At 46.5% G+C, this 26,434-nt stretch overlaps 1 protein-coding gene across 4 annotated transcripts in view; it reads left to right on the top strand.

Annotated features, from left to right (window-relative positions):
* The window catches only part of SH3RF3 (SH3 domain containing ring finger 3), a 215,440-nt gene that overhangs the window by 136,780 nt on the left and 52,226 nt on the right, over positions 1 to 26,434 (top strand). For 3 of the 4 annotated variants that reach the window (XM_036447977.2, XM_045584183.1, XM_045584185.1), the window contains exon 3: positions 9,913 to 10,008. The exons of the other annotated variant lie outside the window; for it this stretch is intronic. In XM_036447977.2, coding sequence (XP_036303870.1) covers positions 9,913 to 10,008 — 96 coding nt within the window. The remainder of the gene's footprint in view (positions 1 to 9,912; positions 10,009 to 26,434) is intronic. 4 annotated transcript variants of the gene reach the window in all.

Consider the following 26,434-nt stretch of genomic DNA (forward strand, 5'->3'; position numbering starts at 1 on the left):
TGGGAGCACTGTTGTAACCTCACCGGAAGCTGTGCTGCATGTTAAGACCTGGGACTGCCATTAATGAATTCACTCGTGAAGGCCCTGAGATCTCCTCAGGCAGTCTCTAGCCCATCGCAGAATCACTTTCACACCCAACTTTCAATGGGCACCTGAATCTTATTCCCTTGGCTTCCTGTCATGCTTGTCATGGGGAGAATTCCTTTCTAATCATCTCACAGCCACCCTCTTCCACGCAGCACCAGAAGGATGTTTTGAGTTGGCAGAAGCCCTTTAAAATACCACCTCAATGTGTAACCTGCCAGGTTTTCTCCTGTTAGTGTCCCCATAACTCCTTCTGTATGATATTCTTACACTGCTGAATGTTTAATCATCATTTTCGACGTGTGGGAATTCTCTCCTTTGTGAGTTATCCCAGCATTAATCCCAGATGATTCAGGGAACAAATGTAGGTAAAAATCAAATCTCAACAGAGTTCAGGCTCTAGCATCAGGAAGACAAAAGTTCAGATCATGATACTTTTTTATTACTATACAGAGACTTAGGATATTTCCTTACCTTTGAGTTTCTCTTTTAAGTGTAAAATGGAGTTAATAATAGGATTCAGTGAGCAAAGGCATTTAGAACTGAGCTCAAAATTGGCACTTACTAAATGTTGGCTTTCTGCCCCTCTGCTTTCTTGCTTTTTCAGAAAAACTGGAGTTCTGTCAGATACATGTCACTTGTGTCAGCCCAGCACTCTCACAGAAAACAAACATCCTTCTTAGGACACACGACTGGTGGTCCCTTGTGCCTTACTTCCCTGTATCTGATCTCAGGGGAACTGCTCAGGGCTGGAAAATCCCATTAACCCCTGTCAAGGCTGCTGTCCCATCCAATGGCATCCCCAGGCCCACTGTGTCATCTCTGCTTCTTCCTGAGGGGCATTGGGACCACTCTATCGCTGGGAACAGCTAGAGACTCTGACCACAGATCAAGGCCAATGAGCCCCAGGAGTGTCCGATTCTTGTTCCTTTTCCGCCTTAGCTCTGTCTCTGCTCAGGCAGTCACCTGAGAACCTCTGTCACTCTCTTGGCTCTTAGATCCTAGATCCCTCCTTCCAGCTGGGCTGCAGCCCTTCAGCCACTGAGGGCCACTGGCCTGTGTGGAGGAGGCACCTTTACAAATTTAGTGGCACTGGGGCCCAAGGAACGAGTTCAGAGGCAGCCTGGGAGGTAGCTGAAGACTACCCTGGCCCAGCCCCTTCTTTGGACATCAAGGTGAGGGTCAGACTGCACTGGGATCCACAATGATTTGTAGACCACCTTGGGATAGATTTGAAGTTTGGTTAGGAAACATTTTCAAACACATCCAGATCTGAGCTTTTCTCCCAGGGCAGGCCTCACGCCCTGTGTGGCCTCCTCCCCACTGTCTCCCTGGCTCATGGTGGGTAACCCCAGCCCATGCCCCCTCAGCAGCTGGAGCCTGAGAGCCTTTCACCCTATGTCGGAAGGTGCCCACCTCTACTCAGGACCCCACTGGAGGCTTCTTTTCCCCAGAGTCCAAGTCTGTGCTGCCCTATATAACCCTGCCTGACCCAGCGCCTGTGCCTCCCAGGCCCCTTCTCTCTCCAGCCCAGACTGCAGGCTCCCCGGGGATCTGCAGCTGCTTCTGCAGGCCTGGTCACTCCCACCTGTCCACATGCCCTTCTGCATGTCCCTGACCCCATGTGATGGAGCCCCTTACCAACACTCCTCATTTTTCCCCACTCCTCCCAAGAAGGTGCTTGCACTTGCATGGCAGTTGTCTGGGTGTCCTTCCCAGCATGGAGAAGGCCGCCAGGACTCACAATAGGACTTGACGGTGAAGCTGAGCAGGCAGTGAAGTCTGCCCGGCCTGACCAGGGCCTCACTAATCTATGGAGAGTGTGTGTTCTCATCTAGCCTTCTTGTACATTCATTCTAACAACATTTGTCAACCCTGAACTGTGTTCCAGGTGCGGGATAGGTGCCAGTCAGAGCCCTTAGTGGGCAAAGCAGGGGAGGGGTTCTCAGCTGCTAAAGGTCTTCCTTCCAAGTGAACTGACTGTGGTTTCAGGCTGAGCCCTTGACACGTGAGCTGTGACATTTACCGAGATGTGCCGAGATGCGGTATTGAAGGACAGTGTGCTCCACCAGCCACTTAAATGGCATCAGGGGCTGCCATGAGGATCACTGCACCCACCTCCCGCAGGTCAGCAAGGTCTGGCTCAGTGTTCTGCAGCTTCTGCCCTTCACAGGCCATTGATTAGGTGGACACGAAAGCACACACTTTGGGAGAGTTAGGTGAATGAATGGCAAACACGGTGTCAAGGCCCCTCCCACATGGTGGGACCACTGTGGTGCCTGAGTCCTCAGAGATGCATTTCCCTCGGGACCTTGGGAAGAAAGGCTGTGTTCTTTTAATAGCTGCGTTATGTGCATGGCCCAGATGCACAGTCATCGGGACCACCCTGAGGCCACGTGTGGACAAAGGAGAGCCCTAGCCAGACAGCAGTGGCTTTTGGTTTGTTTTCAAAACTTGGAAATTTCAGGGAACAGAGAAAACAGCATTTGGAAGTCTACAAACCCACAGCACAGAATGAACAGTTTACATGGAACCTTTAAAAGACTCAAATCCTGCATTTGAAAGTGAAATGATGTTCTGCAAACAACCTTCATTCATAGAATCTTCAGTGCTGCCATACTGGCCCTCCTGACTGTCAGCATTGTCTGTGCTGTCTGCTTAATGGTATTTCCTCTTCTCCATCGAGCAAGGCTTTTTAAACTAGGGCTTGCAGGCCACACCTGCCCAACTGCTGCTGCTCTGTCAATAAAGTCTCATTGACCCACAGTCAGGTTCCTTCATGTAACGTATCCTCTCTGGTTGCTTTCACACTAAAACAGCAGAGTTGAGTATGTGACGGTGATAGTATGGCATGCAAATCCTGAGATATTGACTATCTGGCTCTTTCTAGAAAAGTTTGCTGACCTGTGACAGAGCACAGCCCTGTGCAGGCCAAACGTGTGCTGTTTTCCTATACATCCCTCTTATTTCTTGGCAACAGGACTTTGTGCTGAGGCTGCCTCAGGTGCACAGCATTGTGGCTGCAGGGCCACTGTCCTCTGGGAAGCAGCCACCGAACCCCTGGAGTACAAGGTGGGCCTTGCCACTATCATGCAGACAGACCACTCAGTGTCTGAGAAGGGCAGCAGAAGCTGCAGAGCAGGCATTTCCCTTCCCTGACCTCTTGAAAGCACTGGCTCCAAGTTTTTGAGACCTGATGTGACCCAGCTATTAAACCAGTCATCATTTTCCTGGTCCTGCACTGGTGGTGGGAGAAGTGGCTACTTGTTCTGGAACACACCGACTTCATGCTGGGAGCTCTGACAGCGAATCTCCTCATTGCCCAGGGAATCTCTTCGATGGTCTTCGTTGGAGGCTGTCTCCATGGCATACGTTTGGATTAGAGGCAAACTGTGGGAAATCTTCCTCAAAACTCTTAGGCAAAGTAGGTTACTAGTTGGTGTGTATAGAGGGTGATTGGCTCCCTGCACCCAGTAATCTTCTTGCCCCATATCTTCAAAAAATGTTTGCCAGGTAAATAGGAGCATTTTGGATCCTGCCACTGTCCTGATGTTCCAGCAGCCTGGGACTCAGAATGTCCCCGTCAGTATTAGTTCAGATCAGACACTTGCCACCAAGTGCCACCTAACCAAAGGTGAGGCCACATTGGGTTTGCATCTGATAGGTAGACGGGCTATGCAGATTCCACCTGCTCATTTCACTAACCTCACAGTAGCACATTTGACATGAGTGGATTTTGAACCCCATTTATTGTGTTATAATGGGATTTTAATACAGTTACATTATATTGGGTGATGTCCATGTGTTTATGATTGGGCCTCTTCCACCTAGTGCTGAGCTGCCATTGGGGAGTGATGGTTTCCTCCTCATGCCTGGCATTTAGGGGACACTCATGCATTGCTGACTGAACGAGGAACAGGTGGGAACTGCCAGCACTTGGAATGATACAAATTCTCTGGCCTAAGACCATACTCAGTTTTGGACAGCTCCCCTTTTATGTGCCAATCCCACATAAGGGGGAGTTAATTCCACCCTCTGAGTGACCCAGAATGAGCCCAGCTTTTCCGTGTGGCAGTGATGCCACAGCTTATAGACATTAGCCATGCCCCACCCCAGCCTTCTCATTCTCAGGCTCAGCAATGCCACTTCTCTTGCTTCTGTGACTTAATTTCAGATTGTTCGCATATTGGCTATCTTTCTCAGAATGTGATGATGTCCTCTTGATGTGTTAGGACCAATGTAGTATTCAAGGTGTGCCATGTCTTTTCCACACTATCACCTTTTATTTTAGAAAATAAAAAACAATAAAAAACCTTTTATCTAAATACTAGAGGCCTGGTGCACTAAATTCGTGCATGGGGTGAGGGACGATCCCCTCAGACCAGCCCACACCCTTTCCAATCCAGGATCCCTTGGGGGATGTCTGACTGCCGTTTTAGGTTGATCCCACAGGCAGTCGGGCATTCCTCTCACAATCTGGGACCACTGGCTCCTAACTGCTTACCTGCCTGCCTGATCACCCCTAACAGCCCCCGCTTCCCCCTGCTGGCCTGGTCACCCCCAACTGCCCCCCCCCCCCATTCCACCAGCCAGGTAGCCCCACACAGCCTGTTCAGTCATCCATTCAGTTGTTTTGGTTGAGACAGTCACTTAGGCTTTTACATATAGAGATAACATAATATACTCACAAGTTCACTAATCAAAATTATTCCCCTTGATTATTAGAAAGAATATATCCTTATAATCACTACCCAGTAGAGCAATGTGGGTGCCAGTGCCCCAGTGCCTCCACCCTCTTCTTCTCCCATATTTCTAACACTTTAGAAGGCTTGTGTCTATTTTTGAATTTCAAATAAATGAATCATGCAGAACATATTTTTGTGTCCAACTCTGTTTTCTGTCAACATTATGTTTATGAGCTACACCTATATTGTTGTAGGGTCTTTAGTTGTCCATTTTCATCACTTTCCGGTATTATTAGTTGAGTTTTTAAATAGATTTCATTTATAGAGCAGTTTTAGATTCATGCCTGGATTGAGCAGAAGGTACAGAGAGTCCCATGTGCCTCCTTGCCCCCACATGCACAGCCTCCTATGACCAGCACCCCCATCAGAGAGGTGCGTCTGTTACACTGATGAAGCTACAGTGACACATCCTGTCACCCAGGGTCCAGGGTTTACTTGCAGCATCACTTGGTGTTGTGCATCCTGTGGGTTCATATATAAAAACATGTGCTCAGCTTTACGGTATCATACAGAGCGCTGTCACTGCTGAGCTCTGCTGATTCTCCCCTTCCTCTCCAACTCCTGAAACCTTTGGTCATTTTACTGTCTCCATTATTCTGCCTTTTCCACAATGTCATATATTAGATGTAGTATGTATCATATTCAGACCACCTTCTTTCACTTAATAATATGCATTTACCGTATTTTTCGGACCATAAGACGCTCCGGACCATAAGACGCACCAGTTTTTAGAGAAGGGAAATGAAGAAAAAAAGATTCTGAAACAAATAGTGTCCTAAAATATTTTATGTGCATTAAACCCAACATCACAGTCATAAACACATGTAATCAACCCTGTAAAGTAAACAGCAGCATTTAGAACCATTTTAGAGCCGGGCAAGCACACAGAGACCACACAGAGCCGGGCAAGTAAAAAAACTTTTTTTTTAAAGTATATGTGTAGGCTATATTTGGACCATAAGACGCAGGGACTTTTCCCCCCCACTTCTGGGGGGAAAAAAGTGCGTCTTATGGTCCGAAAAATACGGTAAGTTTCTATTATATCTTTTTATGGCTTGATAGCTCATTTCTTTTTAGAGCTAGATAATATTCTATTGTCTGAATTTACCACATCTTATTTATCTTATCCCCTGCTGAAGAAAATTTTGATTGCTTCTAAGTTTTAGTGATTATAAATAAAACTGATATAAATAACCATGAGCAGGCTTTTTGTGGATATAATTACCCAGCAATCACACTTTTTGGCATGGACCCAAAGTTAAAAACTAATGTCAGAGAATGTTTAGTGTTGCAAGAAACCACCAAACTATCTTCCAAAGTTGCTGCACCATTTTCTGTCCCCACCAGTAATGGCTGAGAGCTCCTGTGGCCTCACACATCCTCAACAGCATTCCGTGCTATTGGCTGTTCTAATGGGTGTCTAAGTCATATTTTATTGTTTAAATTTGCATTTCCCTGATGACATGATGTAGAGCATTTTTCTCATGTGCTTATTTGCCGTCTACATGTCTTCTTTAGTGAGGTACTTGTTAGGATCATAAGCCCATTTCAAGTTGGATTGTAGTTTTTATTATTGACTTTTCAAAGTTCTTTGTGTATTTTGAATAACAGGTTTTTTATCAGATATGTCTTTTGCAAATATTTATGTAAGTCTGTGGCTTGTCTTCTTATTTCCTTGACAGTATCTTTTGCAGAGCCGAAAATTTTAATTTTAATGAAGTCCAGCTTATCAGTTCTTTCTTTCATAGATCGACTCCTGGTGTTGTGTCCAAAAGTCACCACCACACCCAAGGCTGAGGTCTTCTCCACTAGTTTCTAAGGTTTTATAGTTCTGTGTTTTACATTTAGTTTGTGATCCATTTTGCTTTAATTTTTTTTTTGCTTTAATTTTTCTGAATGGCATACCTGGTAAAGTTTTGATCTAGATTATTATTTATTTATTTATTTATTTATTTATTTATTTATTTATTTATTTATTTTTTTGCCTGTGGATGTCTAATTGTTTCAACAACATTTGTTGGGAAAAAACAAATAGTTTTTTCTCCATTGTATTGTCCTTGCTCCTTTGTCAAAAATCAGTTGGTTATATTTATGTGGGTCTATTTCTAGATGCTATGTTATGTTTTATTGATCTATTAGATCTATTTTTATCTTTGATCACCAATACCACACTGTCTTTAATACTGTAGCTTTAGTCTTGAAGTCAAATAATGTCATCCTTGTTCTTCTCTTTCAATATTATGTTGACTATTCTGGTCTTTTGCCTCTCCATATAAACTTTATAATTAATTTGTTAATTTCCACAAAATCACTTCTTAAGAGTTTGATTTGGATTGCACTGAATGTAGAAGTTGAAAAAAGCTGATATTATGACAACATTGAAGATTTCAATCCATGAAAATATAAATATCTATATTTTGTTCTTCCTTGATTTCATTTATCAGAGTTTTGTAGTTTTTCTCATTCATCTATTTGTATTATTTTGTTAGATTTATACCTAAATATTTCATTTTCAGATGCTAATGTAAACAGTATTGTAATTTTAATGACAAATTCCACTTGCCTTGCTTTTTGGCTTTTTTGCAGTGGTCTGGATCTGAACCCATAATATCTCCAATGCATGCATGTATATAGAAAAGTGTTTAACTTTTATATGTTAATCTTCTATCCTGAAACCTTGCTATAATTTTCATTAGTACCAGAAGTTTTTCATTGATTCTTTCAGGTTCTTTTTTAAAAATTAAATTTCTTGGGGGTAACATTTGTTAATAACATTATATAAATTTTAGCTGTATAACAAGATAGCACAACATCTGTATATTCTATTGTGTACTTGTGTACTTGTCTCCTTCTGTCACTTTGTATTTAACCCCTTTTGCCTCTTTCATCCTTTGAAGCCCTACCCCCTTTTCCTTTGGTTACCATAATTCTGTTGTCTGCATCTATGAGGGGTTTTTGTAGTTCATTTACTAGCCCACATATGAGTGAAATATTAAGAATCTTGTGTTTTTCTGTCTGAATTACTTCACTTAGCATAATACTCTCAAGATCCATCCACTCATGTTGCCACAAATGACAACATTTTATCTTTTATGGCTGAGTAGTATTCCATTGTATATATGTACCACTGCTTAATTCAGTCATATATCAAAAGACACTGGGTTGTTTCTATGTCTTAGCTATTGTGAATAATGCTGCGATGAACATAGGGTACATATATCTTTACAAATAAGTATTCTCAAAATTTTGGGGTAGATACCCAGAAGCAGAATTGCTAGGTCACATGGTAGCTCTATTTTTAATTTTTTGAGAAATCTCCATAATGTTTTTCCTAGCAGCTGTACAAATTTACATTCCCACCACCAGTGTACAAGGAGTCCTTTTTCTCCACATCCTCACCAACACTTATTTCTTGTCTTATTGAAAATAGCCATTCTGATATGTGTGAGGTGGCGTCTCATTGTGGCATTGATTTGCTTTTCTCTAGTGATGTTGAGCATCCCTCCACCCCCTGCCCCCAGCTATTTGTTGGCCATCACTATGACTTCCTTGGAAATGTATCTATTCAGGTCCTCTGCCCATTTTTTTTTTAAATTTATCTTTATTGTTTAAAGTATTTCAAATGTTCCTTTTTACACCCCCCCCCCTCCTTCTTTAACCTCTATTCCCCACTTCCTTCCCCTCCCCAGGCCTTCTTTAATGACATTGCTTTTGTTGTGGTGTTATATGAGTACTTTTTCCTATTTTTCAATTATATTTTACATTCCATATTATTTTGTATTAGTTTCAGGTATACAGCATAGTGATTTTCCCCAATATTTCCAGTACCCATCTGTACCATACATAATTATTACATTATTATTACAATACTAGAGGCCCGATGCAAGAAATTTGTGCAAGGTCCTAGGCCCCTGCTACCACTGGTGGCCACCTCTGCCTCGGTCCCCACTGGCCATAGCTTTGTCCAGAAGGAAGCACATCCCTAAGACATCTGTTCTAATTAGCATGTTGCACTCTTATTATTATAGATTATTGACTATATTTCTTATGCTGTACTTTATATACCCATGACTATTTTGTATCTACCAATTTGGGTTCTTAATTGCTTCACTTTTTTTACCCAATGCACTTTCTCTACTTCCCCATGCAACAATTAATGTTAGTCTGCTTTCTGAATCTGTTTTGTTTGTTCTTTTATATTGTTTTTTAGTTTCCACATATAAGTGAAATCATAACTGACTTATTTAACTTAGCATGATACCCTCTAGGTCAATTCATGCTGTTGCAAATAGTAAGAACTCATTCTTTTTTATGGTTGAGTAATATTCCATTGTATATATGTACCACCACTTTTTTAGCCACTTGTCTATTGATGGGCACATGGGAGGCTTAAATATCTTGGCTATTATAAATAGTGCAGCAATGAATATAGATTTGGTTAATTCTTGGTACCAGAAATTCTTTTTTTTATTTTATTGTATTTGTATTGATTTTAGAGAGGAAGGGATAAGGAGAAAGAGATAGAAACATCAATGATGAGAGAAAAATCATTGATCGACTGCCTCCTGCACACCCCATACCTGGGATGGAGCCAGCAACCTGAGCATGTGCCCTGACCAGGAATCTAACTGTGATCTCCTGGTTCATAGGTTGATGGTTAACCTGTGATGCTTAAGCCATGCCAGCCAGTCTAGAAATTCTTAAAAACAAGTATAGGCACCTGATGTTTAAAAAAGTCAAAAATCGAATTTTCCATTTAGTATTTTCAGACCACAGTTGACCATAAGTAACTGAAACTGTGGAAAGCAAAACCAATGATAAAGAGGGGCTCCTGCATATTATAAATGGGAAACATTGAGAATCTTTGCAGCTGTAATCACTATGTAAAAAAAAGAGAGATGTTCTGGATGAAAGTGTAAGAGGTGTCTGTTTTCACAGGCCATATCTCAGAATGAATATTAAATGTTCTTTGAATCATTACTTAGAATCTTTTCTGGGCTTCAACAGCACTAACAGATCTGTTTTCTTTTTTGTTGTTGGATGTCCATGTGGTTGTACACATTGTGGGCTCTGGCAATTCCAGGATGAAATCCTGACTGTGATCAGAAGAGTGGATGACAACTGGGCAGAGGGAATGCTGGGAGACAAGATTGGAATTTTCCCCCTCCTGTACGTTGAGGTAAGGCCAAGCTCTCTCAGGCTTGCTTCCTCTCCGCGCGCGCCCCCCCCCCCCCCCCCCCACCCCTGTGTTGTTTATTTCACCAGACCAGGTGAAACATGACTGTGGAACCCCCTTTTCTAAGAGAGAAAGAGGCTACTCCACCATAATCTAAGATCAATTAGGTTTTTATTCACCATGTCAGTGTTATAAGAATTGCTTTGGTCAGGTTTGAGTGGTCTGTCCCAGGCCTGGCTTGAAGCATCTCGCTCTGGGCACAAAGGAGGACTCCCCTGTGGACCTTTCCCAGTGCTCATGGAAAACACTTGCATGGCACGCATTTTTCTGAGACTCTCCTAAGTGCTGTTAGTCCTGTCTCCCCAGCCCCAGAGATCATACAGAGCTGAGAGAGATGTTGCCAGGCTATTTGCAAAGTCTTCTTGGGACTCTGGATTATTGGGCAAGTTCATCCAACTGCAAGTCCCTAAAGCAAAGATTATTTGAAGCTAATTGGAGGCTCATTCATTTCCTCTCTTTTCTGTTACTATGAAGCACAAGGTTTCTAGTTGGTTACAGGCTGCTGCTGAGGAGGGAGCATCTTGAATGCATGGCTTCTGGACCCCTGCTCACCACCATGTATGTGTAGGAGTGTTTGCCCGTGCGTGCGCCATTTGTCAATGTATGTCCATATGTTTTTCATGTGCTGAGCATGCACATCATCCTGTGACTACTGAAGTCATCCCTGATGAAAGGCAGAACTGGGACTTGGACACAGGTTATTTGCTCTAATTGAGCCCTTCACTCCCCTGCCCCCCACTAACTTGAGTTCACTCAGCTTCGTAGGTGACGTGGTTGGTTTGCCACACTTACCTAGCGGTGTGTTTGTTAAACACATCTGGTGATTCCTGTCACTTGCGGGATGAAGTCCACTTATTTTAGCATGGCATTCAAGGCCCTTTGCAGCACAACCCTGATCTCTTTTTCCAGCCTTATCTCTAGTCATTTTCTCCTCTCCCCTAAAATTTGTGGACCTCTCAAATTTATTTTAGAAGAGCTGACTGGGACATTCTAAGATCCTCCCACAGCAATAACAGTAAACACACACACACACACACACACACACACACACACACCCTTCTATAGTACACCTGCAAGCACAATTTCCTTCCTACCAAGTAAGCTTCTATCGTGCATTGGTTCAGTTTCCAGGAGGAGGGTGTTCTTTTCCATCCTGCTGCTCAGGATGAAAGAACCTGAATACCACCACGGTGCCTTGGAGAAGTAAAACACCTGTGCTCCCAGACATTACACGGTACTCAAAGGCATATGTAAGAATGTCCATGGGAACTTGACTATGCTGGCCTCAAACTAGAAACAGTTCAAATGTCCACCAACAATTGTAGTGGTATGGATGAATAAAGTGTGGTATGTCCACACCATGGAATACTGCCCAGCAGTGAAAAGGAACAAAAGATGCACATGGAAGCATGGATGACTCACAGACACACTTTGGAAGAAGCCACACACAAAAAAAGCATGTGCTATGTGATTTTAAAGGAAGTTCAGAAACAGGCAGAGGGAGTCCTGGCACGGATGTCAGAGTGTGGTGGCTGTAGGGGAAGGCTGATGGGAAAGGTGGGAGGGAGCTTCTGCTGTGGAGATATCTTACACCTTGGTCCTGGGAATGATTACACAGAAGGAGCAACTGTGGAACGGTGCACAGGTAATGTTTATGCACTTTTCTTTAGTCTACAATTTAAGAATCTTAGAGAAAATCTTGTAGGGAACCCCAAGATCATGGCAGCCACACCCTGCTGAAGCTGGGTAAGGCCGGTAAGCTACCCCTTCCCTGGAGGGGCTCAGAAGCGGGCACGGAGGCAGAGTGCTGACCAGGGCTGGGAAACCAAGCAGCTGGGCTCTCTGCTAACAGTCCCTGCAGGCACATCAAAGGCCAGGCCAGACTGCCTAGTGTACGACTCCCTAGCCACTGGAGACCTTCCATTCAAATACTATTCCCTCCAGGATGTGAGGGAAGCTCCTTCATTTTCCCTTCCCTGTGGCCCTTCCTGCCCACTCTTCCACTCACAGGTCTGCCTCTGCTCTGAGGACAGCCTCCCTCCTCCCAGGAGCAAGGGCAGGCACACCTGAGGCAGCCCTAGGCAGGGGCCTGCTCCTCCCTGGGCTGCACCTCCCTGGGCTGGGCTGTGGCCTGTGCAGTGCCCGGCCCCACCCCAGCACCCCAGGTGCCAAGACACAACCACAGCATGGCCAGCCGGGGTCTCTGAGACAGACTCCTAGCTTTCAGCGCTCCTGAAGACAAGAAGCCCCCATGGGCATTTCCTGAGACTGAGACTGTTTCACTATTTCTCTGTCAGTCATGTCTGGAAGCACCTGAAGAATGGGATAAAAGCCCAGTATGGCTCCTGCCTCATATGTAACCTTGGGTGGAGCCTGTGGGTCCAAAGGCTCACAGTTTCACTGAGTGTCTTCCTCTGGGAGGGTCCTGGGTATTAGTGATGGGAGTGGTTGCAGATTGGGTCCTTCTCAGAGTTTTCACCTGGGCCAGACTGGCACCCAGGAGGGAGCCTTGGCTTCTGTTTTCAGCTGCAGATCAGGCAGATGGCACCTTTTGGAGCACCATTTGTCCCTGAAAATGAGCCTGGGACGCAGGAAATGGGGCTGGACTCAGGCTGCTCACAGTGCTCTGAAGTGTGGTGCAGGATGCATGCAGGTCGTGGGCAGGAGGCTGCGGGGGCCTAGGTGTGCTTTCCATCGTGCAGCCAGGCCTGGGGACTTTAAGAAGTAAAGGAGAGGCCTGGATTCATTTCTTCGCCGAGAGCTTGTTTGGCAGGCATAGTGGACATGTGGTATAGAACCAGCCTGGAGTGGCCTGGCCTCGTGCTGTGGGCCTTTTGCTGAGAAGGGAGCCCTGTCTCCAGACTGTCTGCTCCTGTGGACTGTGGAAATCACCTTCTCATCCAATCTCTCCACTGCTGCCGGCACCAGCTGCCTGCTGCACCTGCACCCCTGGCCTGTGCCCGCTGTCGCTGGCACCAAATCTGCCTGCACCTGGCTCCCTTGCTCAGACTCTTCCTCATCAACCTCTGACCTTTCATTCGCCAGGCCTTTGACCCTTCACCTCTCTGGCTTTCATCTCTATTTCCCGATTCCCTGGTTCCCAGCCTGTACTCTTGAACCTGCTCCCCCATTCTTTTCTCCCCATTTGCTTTCTTGGACAGTCACCGTTTGTGCCCATGCCCACATCCACATGGGGACTGATGTCTTGTCTCACTGGCACCTGCCTCTTTGCCAGATGACTGCTGGACAAGGTGCCCTCACCTGCTGCCTGGGCCAATTCCTCAGTGGGTGTCCACTCAGCACAGAGAGAGGACCAGGCTCTAATCCTCAGGGAACAAGCCAAACACGAGACAGGGCCGCCTCCACGTCTCTGGTCCTGAAGGGGAAGCACAGTTGTTGGTATTTTGATTTTTTGGAACACGCTGTTCTAGTGGAAGTGAGAAGGATTTTCAAAGGGAATTCCTCAGGCCCAGGGCAGGAGAGCCCTGGTCCCCAAGTGTGAGGGCTGCAGTGCCACCCGATGGGTCACAGTGCCATAGCATGTGGCAGCACTTGTGGTTCCTGAGCCAGCATCGCTTGACTGGGTCTGGTGCTGGTGGCCCCGCTCTGGAGCAGGAGTGCCCGGCCTGGAGTCCTGCCAAGACAACCTCACTCTCCTTTTCCAGTGTCTCTGAGATGGCACAGCCGGGGTCTGCCCTCGGTACAGCCCTCAGGCTGCACCCTGAGAGTGGGCCCACTTCTCATGGGCAAAGTCCACCCCAATGGTAGGACCATCAGTGGGCGTCCTGGGCTTCAGAGGTCGAACCAAAGGGGCTCAACACTATGCACTAGATTCTGGCCTTTGGCATGTTCCTAAACTGCTGGAGCCTCTGTTTTCTCCCTCAAGCGAGGACAACAGCACGGACCTCCCAAGGTAGTTAGTGGTGAGGCTTAAAGGCAATGACGGAGAGCACAGGCCTGGCATCCAAAGGAGCGGAAGGCTACTCTGCTGTGTGTTAGATGAATAACTGCTCGGTGGTCTTTCTGTGTGTTTATGGGAGATCTTGTCATCCCCAGGCACTGACCATACTTGGCCTTGTATGGCTGTTTTCTCACAGGCACCCATTTCTGCTCCCAGCGGGGATGGGGGCTCCTTGAGGGCAGGTGTTCCCCTCCTTCTATGCCACCTGGCAGCCCCTGCAGCAGTTTCCCGAGCTGAGCGACATTTGCAGGTGGATAGTGCCCACGAAGCAGGCTCACAGACGTTCCTGGGTGGCAGGATAGGAGGTGGAACTCACTCGAATGCTGTCCCCAGGAGCACAGTTGGGAGTCTGCCTCAGACTGGAGACATCAGGAGAGGACAGCTATGCTTGGCCTGGTACCCCGAGTCTCTGTGGGTACCTGTGTGGAGTCTCATGGGACTCATTAACTAATTTGCCTGTGATGCTTGTCTGAGAGAACACCTCTCCATGGGGCCAGAATTAAGATTCCAACGACTGCAAGGGCTGGAAATAGAGCTGAAAAGAATTATGCGATGTGGTGTATATAAACACCAAATTCACCTCACAGTCAGATCAGCTGTTCAAGCAGAGTAATGGGGAGACCCAGCTCCCCAGCAGTTAACTGAAAAGGGCCTCCAAAGTGGTTGGGCAATATGATGGTGCTTATTTATACTGCGTAGGATATTTCCGTGTGGTTGTGTGTTTGTGGATGGTTTCCTAGGTGACAATCACATAGGGTACAAGGATATACATTGGCGTATACTCATACCCCCCACTTTCACATAATCAGCCCACACGATCTCCTCTCTGGTGGCAAATGAGGGAGGCAGGGGCTGAGGAGGTAGGAATCTTCATAATTTCCACTAACTGCCCATGATGAAGAGGTAAAGAGTGGCTGTTCTGAGCCTGGAATGGACCTGAGTCCAGTGTGAGGACAGGTGGAGACAGTGAGGACACTGCCCAGCTGCTCTTCCATTCAGGGGGAGAGCACTCAGCACCCCAGGAGCCTTCTGCTGCCTTTGGATCTGACTTGGAAGAAGAGATCCAAGTAGCTCCTTGGAAGAAGGTCTCACCCCACCGCACTGACAAGTGTTCCATTAGAGCCGTGACTACTTCATTCATTGTCTGCTCATTGTCTGCTCTTGTTTGGCAACTTCTCGGTGTGTATTGGGGGAGAGAGAATCCTCCCCATTAGTCTGATAAGGAATGTGAAGCTCCTTGCAATGGGGCACTGGGGTGCGGCCACCTGGCCCAGCTGGGCACCTTCCCCGGTGTGGGCAGGTGTATATCAAAGGGGAGGGCATTTTCTTGACCCAAAGGAGGCATGGCTTGGTGCCAGGGCAGCCTCAGGGCTCTTCTGGAAATAAAATATTTCAGGAAAAACTTCTCATGAGCAAAACAACCAGAAGGCCCTGCTTAGCCCAGCATGTGTGTGTGTGCATCTGCACACCCAGGCAATTAGAGGGTTGGCCTGAGAAAGGAGAGGCTGAAGCAGGTGGTAAACTGTGGGTCAGGGCTGGCCTTTGTAGGACTCAGACATGAGAAGCAGAAATGGGGCACAGTTGAATTGGTGGAGCTGCTGGAGACGCACAAGGGTCTGAAAACTCAGAGACACCGCCACCACCTCAATGGGTTTAGTAGGTCACCAGAGTCTGCAGAGGAGCTGGATAGTCCTCTGGTTTTCAGTGATCTGGCTGTGTGACCACAAGGTGTCCCAGCTTGTCACAGACATGGGTCACTCAGTCATCTTCCCCTAGTTGCTACATATAGAGATTCAAAAGTTTTTATGTTTCCTCTCTGTGGCTGGTCAACTTCACTGCTTTTAGGATAGAAGCAAAGCAGACTATTGGGTCTAGTAATAATTAATGTCGTTTTTAAACATTCGTTTAAAATCTTGCTTGGCATTGACTTGTATTGACATAACCTTCAAACACGTGGTATCTACAGAAAGTGTGAAGTGCAACTAACAAGTTTTGCTTGAAAAAGTTTGTGTTTGGTTTGGTTTTTGTTGCAAAACTAGGGCTAAGAAGATGGCGGATGAAGAGCATATTCGGCACTGCATGCTTTAAGAGTTCCAATTAGGAAGAAAAGCAAGTGAGGCTGCAAAAAACATCTGTAGTGCTCTTGGTCAAGATGCAGTTAGCGCCAGAAAATGCCAGCGTTGGTTTGAGAAATTTCGCGAGGGAAATTTTTCGTTAGATGACAAGAGTGGTCGAGGCCGTGTGTCCAATTTTGATCAAGAAGCTCTTCAAGCTCTTTTGGTGCAAAATCCTCAAATTACCCAACAAGAGCTTGCGACAACTTTAAATTGTTCACAAAAAAACAATTTCCAATCAATTGCGTGCACTTGGCAAAGTCCAAAAGTTTGGAAAATGGGTTCCTCATGAGTTGACCGACAACAACCGTAATCAAAGAGTCACAATCTGCAGTTCGCTCCTCTCTCGTCAAAACCGTTTGCCGTTTTTAGAGCAAATTGTTACCGGAGATGAACAATGGGTGCTGTATGTTAATTTGAAAAGGCAGCCTCAATGGTTGGACAAAAATGAGGCTCCGCAGCCCAAGCCAAAACCTGACTTGCATGCGAAAAAAGTGATGTTGTGTGTTTGGTGGAATTTTAAAGGAATTCTTCATTATGAACTTTTACCATCTAATCAAACCATTACAAGTGCAGTGTATAGTGCCCAATTGGAAAGGTTAGCCCAAGCTTTAAGAGAAAAAGAACCCACGCTGATTAATCGGAAGGGCGTAATTCTTCACCACGATAACTCACGACCGCATACTGCAAGAATCACTGCTGAAAAACTGCGCCAGTTGGAATGGGAAGTTCTCCCTCAACCTGCATATTCTCCTGATATTGCCCCTTCCGATTACCATTTGTTTCGTTCTTTGCAAAACTTTCTTCTTGGAAAAAAACTTAATAATGAAGAATGCCTCAAAAATGCATTGACTGAATTTTTTGCATCAAAATCACAAGAATTTTACAACAGAGGGATTAAAATGCTTCCTGAGTGTTGGGCACAAGTAGTAGAAAACAACAGCAACTGTTTAAATAAATTTGATTTAAAAAAAAAAAGTATTAGAAAACGACATTAATTATTACTAGACCTAATATTTCAGTGATGGTGAAGCATACCAGCTTGTACCTGGCCCACAGGAATGGAGGGGAGGGCTCCAAGGGCACGTGGCTCTGGGTGTTATTACAGGGTGATGGTCAGGTCTTGGGATGAGCAGACATTCTTCAGGGTCCTCCCATGTTGTAGTAACCCCCATCAAGAGGAATCCTGAGACCCGGCAGGAATTACCAAAATGTGTGCAGCAACCACTCTTCTTGAGTGCCCAATCCCATATCTGGCAATGTGTGCCCTGTGTGGGCTATGGCAGGCAGTGCTGTGGCAGAGCCGAGTCTGTGTTCATTTTCCCCTGGAAGCTGTGTTGGTGAAGTGCCATAGGGTGGGGTGGGTGGAGGCAGGGTGCTCCCAGGAAGTTCCCCTGGCCTACAGCTCCTATGGCTGATACTTGAGCCACCATTTCTCTGAGCTGCAGGCTCAAGTCTGGGATGAACTAATGAGGGACACACTCCGTGGTGTTTCCAGCCCTCATCTCTCATGGCTGGTCCCTCCTACTTCCTTCTCAGCTCCTCCATACCCACCACACTGACAGCGTCACTCAAATTCCTAGACTGAAGTCTGGGTTCTCTTTAGTCTATTTCTCCCTCACTTTATAAGACTGTTCTGCCATTGCTTATCATCAGTTCTATCTCTGAAGTCTTCCTAAAATTAACCAATATATATCATACAATGCACAGCCCAATGTATTACATCACTTCCATCAGTAAACAAACAAAAAAGCCCTGACTTATGGTACTCACTTTCAGCATATCAGATACATACATATGTCAATTATAAACACTAGAAGTCTGGTGCATGAATCTCGAGATTCGTGCACTAGGGGTGGGGGTTGTCCTTCAGTTCGATCTGTGCCCTCTTGCAGTCCAGGACCAGGACCCCTCAAGGGATGTCCACCTGCTGGCTTAGGCCCAATCCCCCCAGGGTGATTGGGCCTAAGCCGGTAGTCAGACATTCCTCTTGCAATCCAGGGCTCTCACAGTCCGGGACCCCTTGCTCCTTACCACCCACCTGCAGTGGAGGCAGGAGAGGTTCCCGCCACCACCACTGGGTTCGCTAGACGTGAACTTCTGGCTGAGCAGTGCTCCCCCTGTGAGAGCACACTGACACCAGGGGGTAGCTCCTGCATTGAGCATCTGCCCCCAGTGGTCAGTGCACATCATAGCAATCGGTCTTTCTGATGTTTGGTAAATTTGGTAAATTTGGTAAATATTATATAGGATGTTAGAGAGTGGTAACTACTGGAGATAAAAGAAAACAGAGGGCTGGGACCGGTTTGGCTCAATGGATAGAGCGTCGGCTTGGGGACTGAAAAGTCCCGGGTTCGATTCCGGTCAAGGGCATGTACCTTGGGTGTGGGCATATCCCCAGTGGGGGGTGTGCAAGAGGCAGCTGATCGATGACTCTCTCTCATTGATGTTTCTAGCTCTCTATCTCTCTCCCTTCCTCTCTGTATAAAATCAATAAAATATATTTTAAAAAAAGAAAAAAAAAGAAAAGAAAACAGAGAGAGAGCATGTGCTGGGCAAGTGTGCCAAGAACCTGAGGCAGGAATGGGCTGCCCTGTTTGAGGAGCAGCAAGGAGGGGAGAATGGCTGAAACCAAGCGAACAAAGGGGTCAAGTAATAGGAGTTGAGGTCAGTAAGGTAAAGAAGGTGAAATAATGTAGGCCATTCAAGGTCTTTTTAGGAATTTTGGCTTTTGTTTTGAGAGAAATAGGGAAGCTTTTGAAGTAGATGAACTGGAAATTTTTAAGTGGGTCCCTTTAAGTGGATCCATCTGTGTGGAGCACTGATAGATGGGAGCTAAGAGTGGAAGTAGGTAGTGAAGCTATTGTACTGTTCTAGGTAATAGGTGAGGCTGGCTCAGGTCTGGGGTAGGCATGCAGGTGGAAAGATCATCAGATATTGTGCTAGCAGACCCAGTGGAAGTGCTGGTGGATTGCTTATGAGGGCAAGGCAGCAAAAGGAGTAATAGATTTTCCCCATGGTTTTGCTTGAGCAACCAGAGGAATGAAATTGTCACCAACTGAGGTGGAAGGTGAGGTAGTAAAGAAGGGTGGGGTGTGCAGAGACCAGAAGGCTGGCACTGGGCTGACTGAACATGGGAGGTCTGTGAGCAGCTGAAAGGAGAGTCGCATGGGCAGGTGGGTGTACAAAGCAGAGGTCTGTGCTGGAGCTGTTCCTCTAGGTCTTTGGCATGAAGATGAATCAAACTTACCAGCTTGTACTGGACCACCATGAGTATGGGTGCCAGCCGAGAAGGTATGAAAGTGGAGCTCTCCCCTAGTTTGGGTCTTCATGCCTGCATCCTGGTGTCTCTTTAGAATGATTACTGCCCCCAACACCCGCCCCCCCCCCCACCTCCACTAGTCTCTGCTCCTCACTGAGCCTAAGCATGACACATGGTGAGTCTGTCCTCTGGTCCTGCTGCCCCAGGACAGCTCTGCCCTCCTGCTTCCTCCCCTTCCACTGCTCTGCATGCCAGTGATCTGAATCCTTCAGAGCCTCCCACAATGTGCCTGGTTCTCAGCTGCAGGCATGTCTCATGGAGGCTGTATTCTGAGTGGTGGGGAGCTGGGGAGGAGGGGTGCACTTCAGTAGAGGGCAGCGCATCCCAGGGCCAGTGGGAGTCCCGAGGATTCTGACTATGGAACAGATCCCAGCTCGTGTCTGTTGGCATCAGGATGTTTGCCTCAGTTTTGGTGTTGAACAAATCCTATGTGATGTGAGGGGAAATTGTTGATGCCATGTTACTTATGGGGAAAAATAAATTTGTATTTATGGGGAAATGATGGAAGTAAAAGCTAAAATCTTGATTTAGCCAAATAAGTGTAATATCCAAAAACAGCCATAGCAGTTATAACTGCTTCCCACTTGGAGTCTGTATCGTCAGCACATTTGTTGTAATTGCATGTTAGACAATTTTGTTCTGAGTCCTATTTGATTGCGAAGTTGAACTCAGTTGTTCTTGCTCATGGAGCATGCTGTCTTGCTGTTGCTTTGTTTTTTATAAAGGGAGAATGCTATTTTGAACCTGTTTTCTAAATATGATATTAAAGCATTTGGTAATAACCTACAGAAAAAGTAACTGGATGATGGAAATGCCAATGGAAGTGCCCATCCCTTTTTCCCTCAGTGCCGTCCATAGCCCCACATCTGCATTGGGTCCCAAAGGCAGATTTGCAGGTGTAGTAAGAGCCCATTAAGTGAGTCTGGTTAAGGGGAGCCCATTCTCAGTTGCCAGTTACTGGTCTGTCTGCTTCTCCTCCTTCCAAAGACTCCTGCAACTCTTTAAAGAGAAATTCAATGTGGGAGAGGAAAATAGGGAGCTCTAACTTTTTGCTCCCATTTGACCACCTTCTGCCCCTCCCTCCCATCTGGGAATGCTGGGGGGTAGGGGGCGGGAAGGCCTGTTGTTCTTGGTCTTGACTCTGGAACCAGAGGCTACATGGGCTTTATCCAGTTATTTGAGCTTCTGTGCTGAGTTTCTCCCTGTACAGAGTGTGGATGGCACCACATCAGAGGGTCATATCGAGGGGATCTATGAGGCACAGGCCCCATGTGGGTGGTCAGCAGTACACAAACAGGACGTGATGGTTTGGAGCCATTTCACCTGCATATAGGTGCCTCTGGGGGTGACAGAGGCCATTCCCCACACTTGCCAGCCCAGTGGGCCAGGCAGTGGCTACTAGCCAAAGAGGCTCTCTTGGATTAAAGGACATCTTCTATTACTCTTTCTTTTCTTTTATCACCTTTTACTGACTTCTATGAAGTGTTGGTGGGAGTTCACCTTGCTGCTAACACGGGTGGATCGCATCTCCCCAGCTTCTCTGCAAGGCTTCCCATCAGGGCTGTGAGAACTTCAGAAAGTGCATGCAGGCAGACAGTGTCTGGAAATGGTGACCCTGTTATAGGTGGTCAGGGGCAGGAGAGCAAGGAAATTCTCATGTGTCAGGTTTGTGCCCTTACCATCTTTAAAAACATTTCACCCGATGCAATGTTAAGACCGGTGACGTGCAGCCACAACTCCACGTGTTGCTGTGAAGCAGTGAGACGAGCACATTATGTACAGGTACCTCAGGCTGCAGCTGCTCCGCACAGCCTCCCAGCTTGCATCTGGTGCTGCCCTGTGGGGCCAGCCAGCAGGCCCAACCCTGATATCTCTGTGGAGCCCCTTCTACCAAACCTCACCCCTTTTCTTCCCACAGAAGTATTTTTTTGGAAGCTCACTGCGGAAAATCCTGATCTGTGTGGAAGGGATGAACAGCAGCCTGATGAAGGGAGCTGGCGAGTGGGGGGCACGGGCCTGCTAGAGAGGTGGCCACTCCTCTGCATGGGGGCAGTGGGGCTGGTCTGGGTGTATATGGGATTTATCCTGGAATGTCACTAATTTACTGAGAAAAGCTTCAGAGATCTGCTTTTATGTCTTGTTCTGTTCGTTAATGGGGTGAAGTCTCCCTCTTCTGAATCTACAGTCTTCTTCATTCCATGCACCAAGATGTTGTCCCAGCTTTGTGTGAGCCTCATGATTGTTCTGCCTTCTGCTTTTGCATGGGGCCCTCATCAGGACTCAGTTGAACACAGGGTGGGTGGGGGGTTCGACAGACTCCTCTTTTTCCAGCACTCCAGCCGCATGGCCTCCCAGACTTGAAACTCTCATCTTCTCAACTCAGAGGAGGCCCAGGGACCCAGGGACAACCACAGCTCATCCCACAGGCTGCACCTGTCAGTAATTCCTTTCCTGATCCATCTGATGTCCCATCTCTGAAAACCGTGTTTCATAGATCTCTTCTCAGCATTTTAAGTGAGAGGGTAAATATTACCCTTATTACTTCATCTTGGCTAAGTAGATGTTAATCTTGATGGTGTAGGAATTTTGAAATAAGGGTGACATTGTAAACCTTAAATTAGTAGTGTTATATGTCAATTATATATTAACTAGAGACCAGGTGTCCATTTTTGTTAGGGGAAAATACCCATCAGCCTGGCCTGCAAGATAGGACAGAAACTGGCTCTTCAACATCTCCTCCAACAGGCCAGGCAGAGGGACCCCATTGCTGCACGATCAGGGCCCAGGAGGAACGTGGGAGGTTGGCCAGCCAAGGAGGGACCATGGGAGGGCTCCAGGGCATGTCCAGTGGTATTGCTCAGTCCTGATGGGCCAGGCAGACCCCAGCAGCAAGCTAACCTACAGGTCAGAGTGTCTTCCCCCTGGTGGTCAGTGCACATCATAGCGAGCAGTTGAGCTCCCTTAGCATATTGTTAGCATATTTACACTTTGATTGGTTGAATGGACAACCAGACACTTAGCATAGTAGGCTTTTATTATATAGGAAAAAACTGCGGGGGGGGGGGGGGGAGAAATAGCATTGAGAAAATTAGAATCAAAGAAGTGTTTGGGGCAGGACAGAAAAGCTATAGGTCAGCTGTGGTTCTCCTGTGCTATGTGTCCCCAACTTGCCCAGAGTGGCCAATCAAGGACTTTCCATGGAGAGGTACAGCCAGGAGAAAGCCTTCTAGGTGGTTGTTCACTGTGGAGATGGGTTGTAGCATGAATCTGCAAACTTTCATAATACTTTGACTCACCTTCCCTCTGGAGTTTCCACCTTCTTATCCTGTCTTTTTATTTCTACTTTTCCTATTGGTGTCTATGTGTGTGTTTCTTACACTGCTAGAGTATCCCGCCATTTCTTCTGATTGGCTGTGTCCCCTGCTTCCTCACCAGGTTCTAGCTCTAAGGACACCTTGATTATGCAATGTCAGCAGTAATGTGAGAAAGACTCTAAAAGGGAAACAGGAAAGAAACAGCTAAGGGGCTCCTGCTAGGGGATGTTGGGGAAGATGCAGTTTTGTTTATGGTCATTGTGCAAGATCACTGGGTATTTTCCCCTAACAAAAATGGACAGGTGCATAGATGTCAGCCCATTGTGATATCTCCCCCCTTTAACTTGTTGAATTATTTGTACTATAATGTGTGTGCCATGTAATATCTATTGTCCTACATTCCATCATTGCTGAGTGCTTTGCCGTTATTCATATTTGTCTCCCTAACTATACAAGTAAGACCCTTTGAGGCCAGACCTATAAAATATAATCTTTTCCCTTTCCAGTCCTGGCATAGTGCTTAGCTCATAGTAGGGAGATAGTTTATTTATTTCACAACTAGTTGAAGTTCAAGGAATAACTCATTGATCTTTTCTGAAGAGGCCTTAGTTGGGATGTTTTCAGCATGAACTTGGAGGCACACGATGCCTTGATTAACCTTTTCTTTCATTTCCACATTCTTACCTTTTAATTTCTACCTTTCTGTCAGAGGGGTTGGTGACTCATGGTGTCTGGAAATGGTGCTGAGTTTTTCCCTGTACAGAGTGTGGATAGCACCACATCAGGCACTGTGTACAGGTACCTCAGGCTGCAGCGGGCCCGACCCTGACATCTCTGTGGAGCCCCTTATACCAAATCTCACCCATTTCCTTTCCACAGAGGGATTTTTTTTGGAAGCTCACTGCTGAAAATCCAGAGTTAATCTTGGCATTAACTAACCCTCTGGGCCAGTTGGGAAAAATACCTCACTGGGCATTATGCTTCCCCCTATTACCTTGTATTATCACTTCCTGTTTGGAAAGGAGAGATTTCAAGTTGTTGGTGGCCAGAGAAAGGTGAAATGCTCAAACTGTGCATGTGCATATGGGGAGACCTACAGACACCTCCATCCAACTGATCATTGCAAAACACAGCTAATTCTGGTTTCATCTTGTTTCTTTTCGACCTTGTCAGAGAAGCTCAAAGCTCTTCTCTGTAGCTTTTATTTCTTTCAAATCTTCAAAGTGAGAGCCAGAAGAATTACAGTTGGAAGCTGTAGAGGACTCTGTCAGAAGCAGAGGCAAAGTCTGGGTTGTCAGCCGCACTTTTCCAAATGTCTCTGCTATCTGTGACATTCCTGCCCCACCGCCCATGGCTCACAGCAGAGCTGTGTTAGTGAGAGTCTGGAGGCTGACAAGTTGCCACATACATGTGCACTCAGGGCCAGGCCCTGGTAGATGCCAGGTGTCTAAGGAGAGCAAATGTTGCCCATTCAGTCACCAGCTTCATCTGTAAAGTAGAAGCACACCTGCTGCTGAAGGGCTGTGAGCCTCTGGGGGATTGTTTCTTCTGCTTTAGATTTTGTTGGTGCATCTTAGTCCTTGACTGAAGGAGCAAATTTCCATCCCCGTGTTGCTCTCCAGTTAATACTTAGGCTTGCCTTCCTTCCCCCCTCCTTTCTTCTTTCCTTGGAATGCATTCGTGAACACAGTAGAAGAGAATTATTTTGAGTCCCCCATTCTATACTGGGAGAAAGCAAATAGAAGGAATCAATTCTACCAAGAGTATATTCTCTATGGAGAAAAGTGAAGCTGGAAAGGGGAACTATAATTTTAATTAGTGTGCTTTGAAGGCCCCACTGAGGGAAGAGGTGAAGGGGTGCAGGATCCATGAGGTGGCATGCCCTGAGCTGTCCTGTGGTTGGGGACAGTGGAGGCCAGGATGGCTGAGCGACTGAATCTGGGTTTGGGTCTATTGGACCCTCCCCTGCTCAGTGCACACAGGCTTTGTTCCTGACCATGTCTTTGTCATTTCTAAGCCCAACCCTGTCTTCACCTGGAGGCATGGGTGGTTTAATAGCCTGGAAGTATAAAATGGTTATAAAAAGAACCTTCTAGAATAAAAATTTCAAGATGTTGTGGTCAGAAACCCACAGTGTCTTGGGCCCCTCAGGCTGCGGGGAGAAAACCTAAGGATAGCCCTTGCCCAGGCTAGTCGTTCTTTGGCATACCTCTCTCAGCCAGCCCTTCACCCCATCTCCTCTCTGTAGTCCATTCCCATGCACCACTGGGACCTTCTCTACAAAGTTAACAGGATGCCTCACTTCCACTTAAAGCCTCCAGGAGGGCACGTTGCTCTTGGAATAAATCCAGACTCCACCACAGCCTACAGGCCATGGGACCCACTGGCCTCACTCCCCACCCCGCCCCATACCCTCCACCTGCTCACTGCTTCCACCATGCTGGCTGGCCTTCCTCTGTCCTCTCTAACAGGCCAGCCCTCCCTGCCTTGGCATGGAGCAGAGGCCAGCTGCAAGCATGCACTCCTGGGGCTCCAGCTCAGGTGTCACTCCCCATGTCACTTACCACCTTATTGCAAAATTGAATTTTACTACTAGTGTGGTGTTTCTGAGACTATCGTGTGAATAAAGAAAAATAATGTCAGCCCTTTAAAAAGGCAGTTTGACACTAGCCAGTTTGGCTCAATGAATAGAGTGTCTGTCTGTAGATTAGAGGGTCCCAGGTTCAATTGTGGTCAAGGGCATGTACCTCAGTTGCAGGATCCTCCCAGCCCAGGGCCCTGGTCGGGGTACATGCAGGAGTCAACCAATGAATGTGTTTTTCCCATATTGATATTTCTCTCTTTCCTTCTCTCTTCCACCCTCTCTAAAAATCAATGGAAAAATATCCTCGGCTAAGGATTAAAAATATAATAAATAAGTAAATAAATAAATAGGCAGTTTGGAATCATCTTCTGCTCCATATGGAGGGAAGGAAAACAATTATCTGGAGAAGGAATGTCCATGAACCAACTAAGGCAAGGGCACCCAGCTCTCAGAAGAGGGGTGACCGGTGTTATGTTAGGGCCAGAGTCTGAGGCCAGCCCAGGCTTTCCCAGGACTGCCATTTCTACCCAGGGGCCTGGGCTGCAGAGACCCCTGTGCTCCTGGCCAGCCTCCCCACGTGGGAGCCTGGGCTGTGGCTGCAGGGGCAGGTGCAGGCTGCGAGCCTTGTGCTGACCCAGGACTGAGGCCAGGTTCAAGGCCAGGTACAGGGGAATGATCCTAGAGGTTAGTTTATTTCTCTGCAAACCTTTTGTACTGAAAGGGGATGAATGTGTGTTTAAAACTCTGTTCTTATTTGTATTTCTTATTACTAAATTTGCAACACAATTTCTATGTTAACATGATCTTAAGTTTCAAGGAAAATTTACTGGGCTGTTATTGAGGATTTTTAGTCATAGTAAGTCTTCATACCCTGTGCTTAAATCTAGCTGAGGAAAAGATGAGTATATGAGAGATGGTTATGGAAATGTTAACTTTATTATTGACTAGAGGCCTGGTGCACAAAATTTGTGCACGGAGGGGAGTGTTACTCAACCCGGTATGCACCCTCTCCAATCTGGGATGCCTCAGGGAATGTCCGACTGCCAGTTTAGGAATGGGGCCTAAAGTGACAGT

Source organism: Pipistrellus kuhlii, unplaced genomic scaffold, assembly GCF_014108245.1.
Source record: "Pipistrellus kuhlii isolate mPipKuh1 unplaced genomic scaffold, mPipKuh1.p scaffold_m20_p_2, whole genome shotgun sequence".
In the NCBI taxonomy this organism is placed as follows: Eukaryota; Metazoa; Chordata; class Mammalia; order Chiroptera; family Vespertilionidae; genus Pipistrellus; species Pipistrellus kuhlii.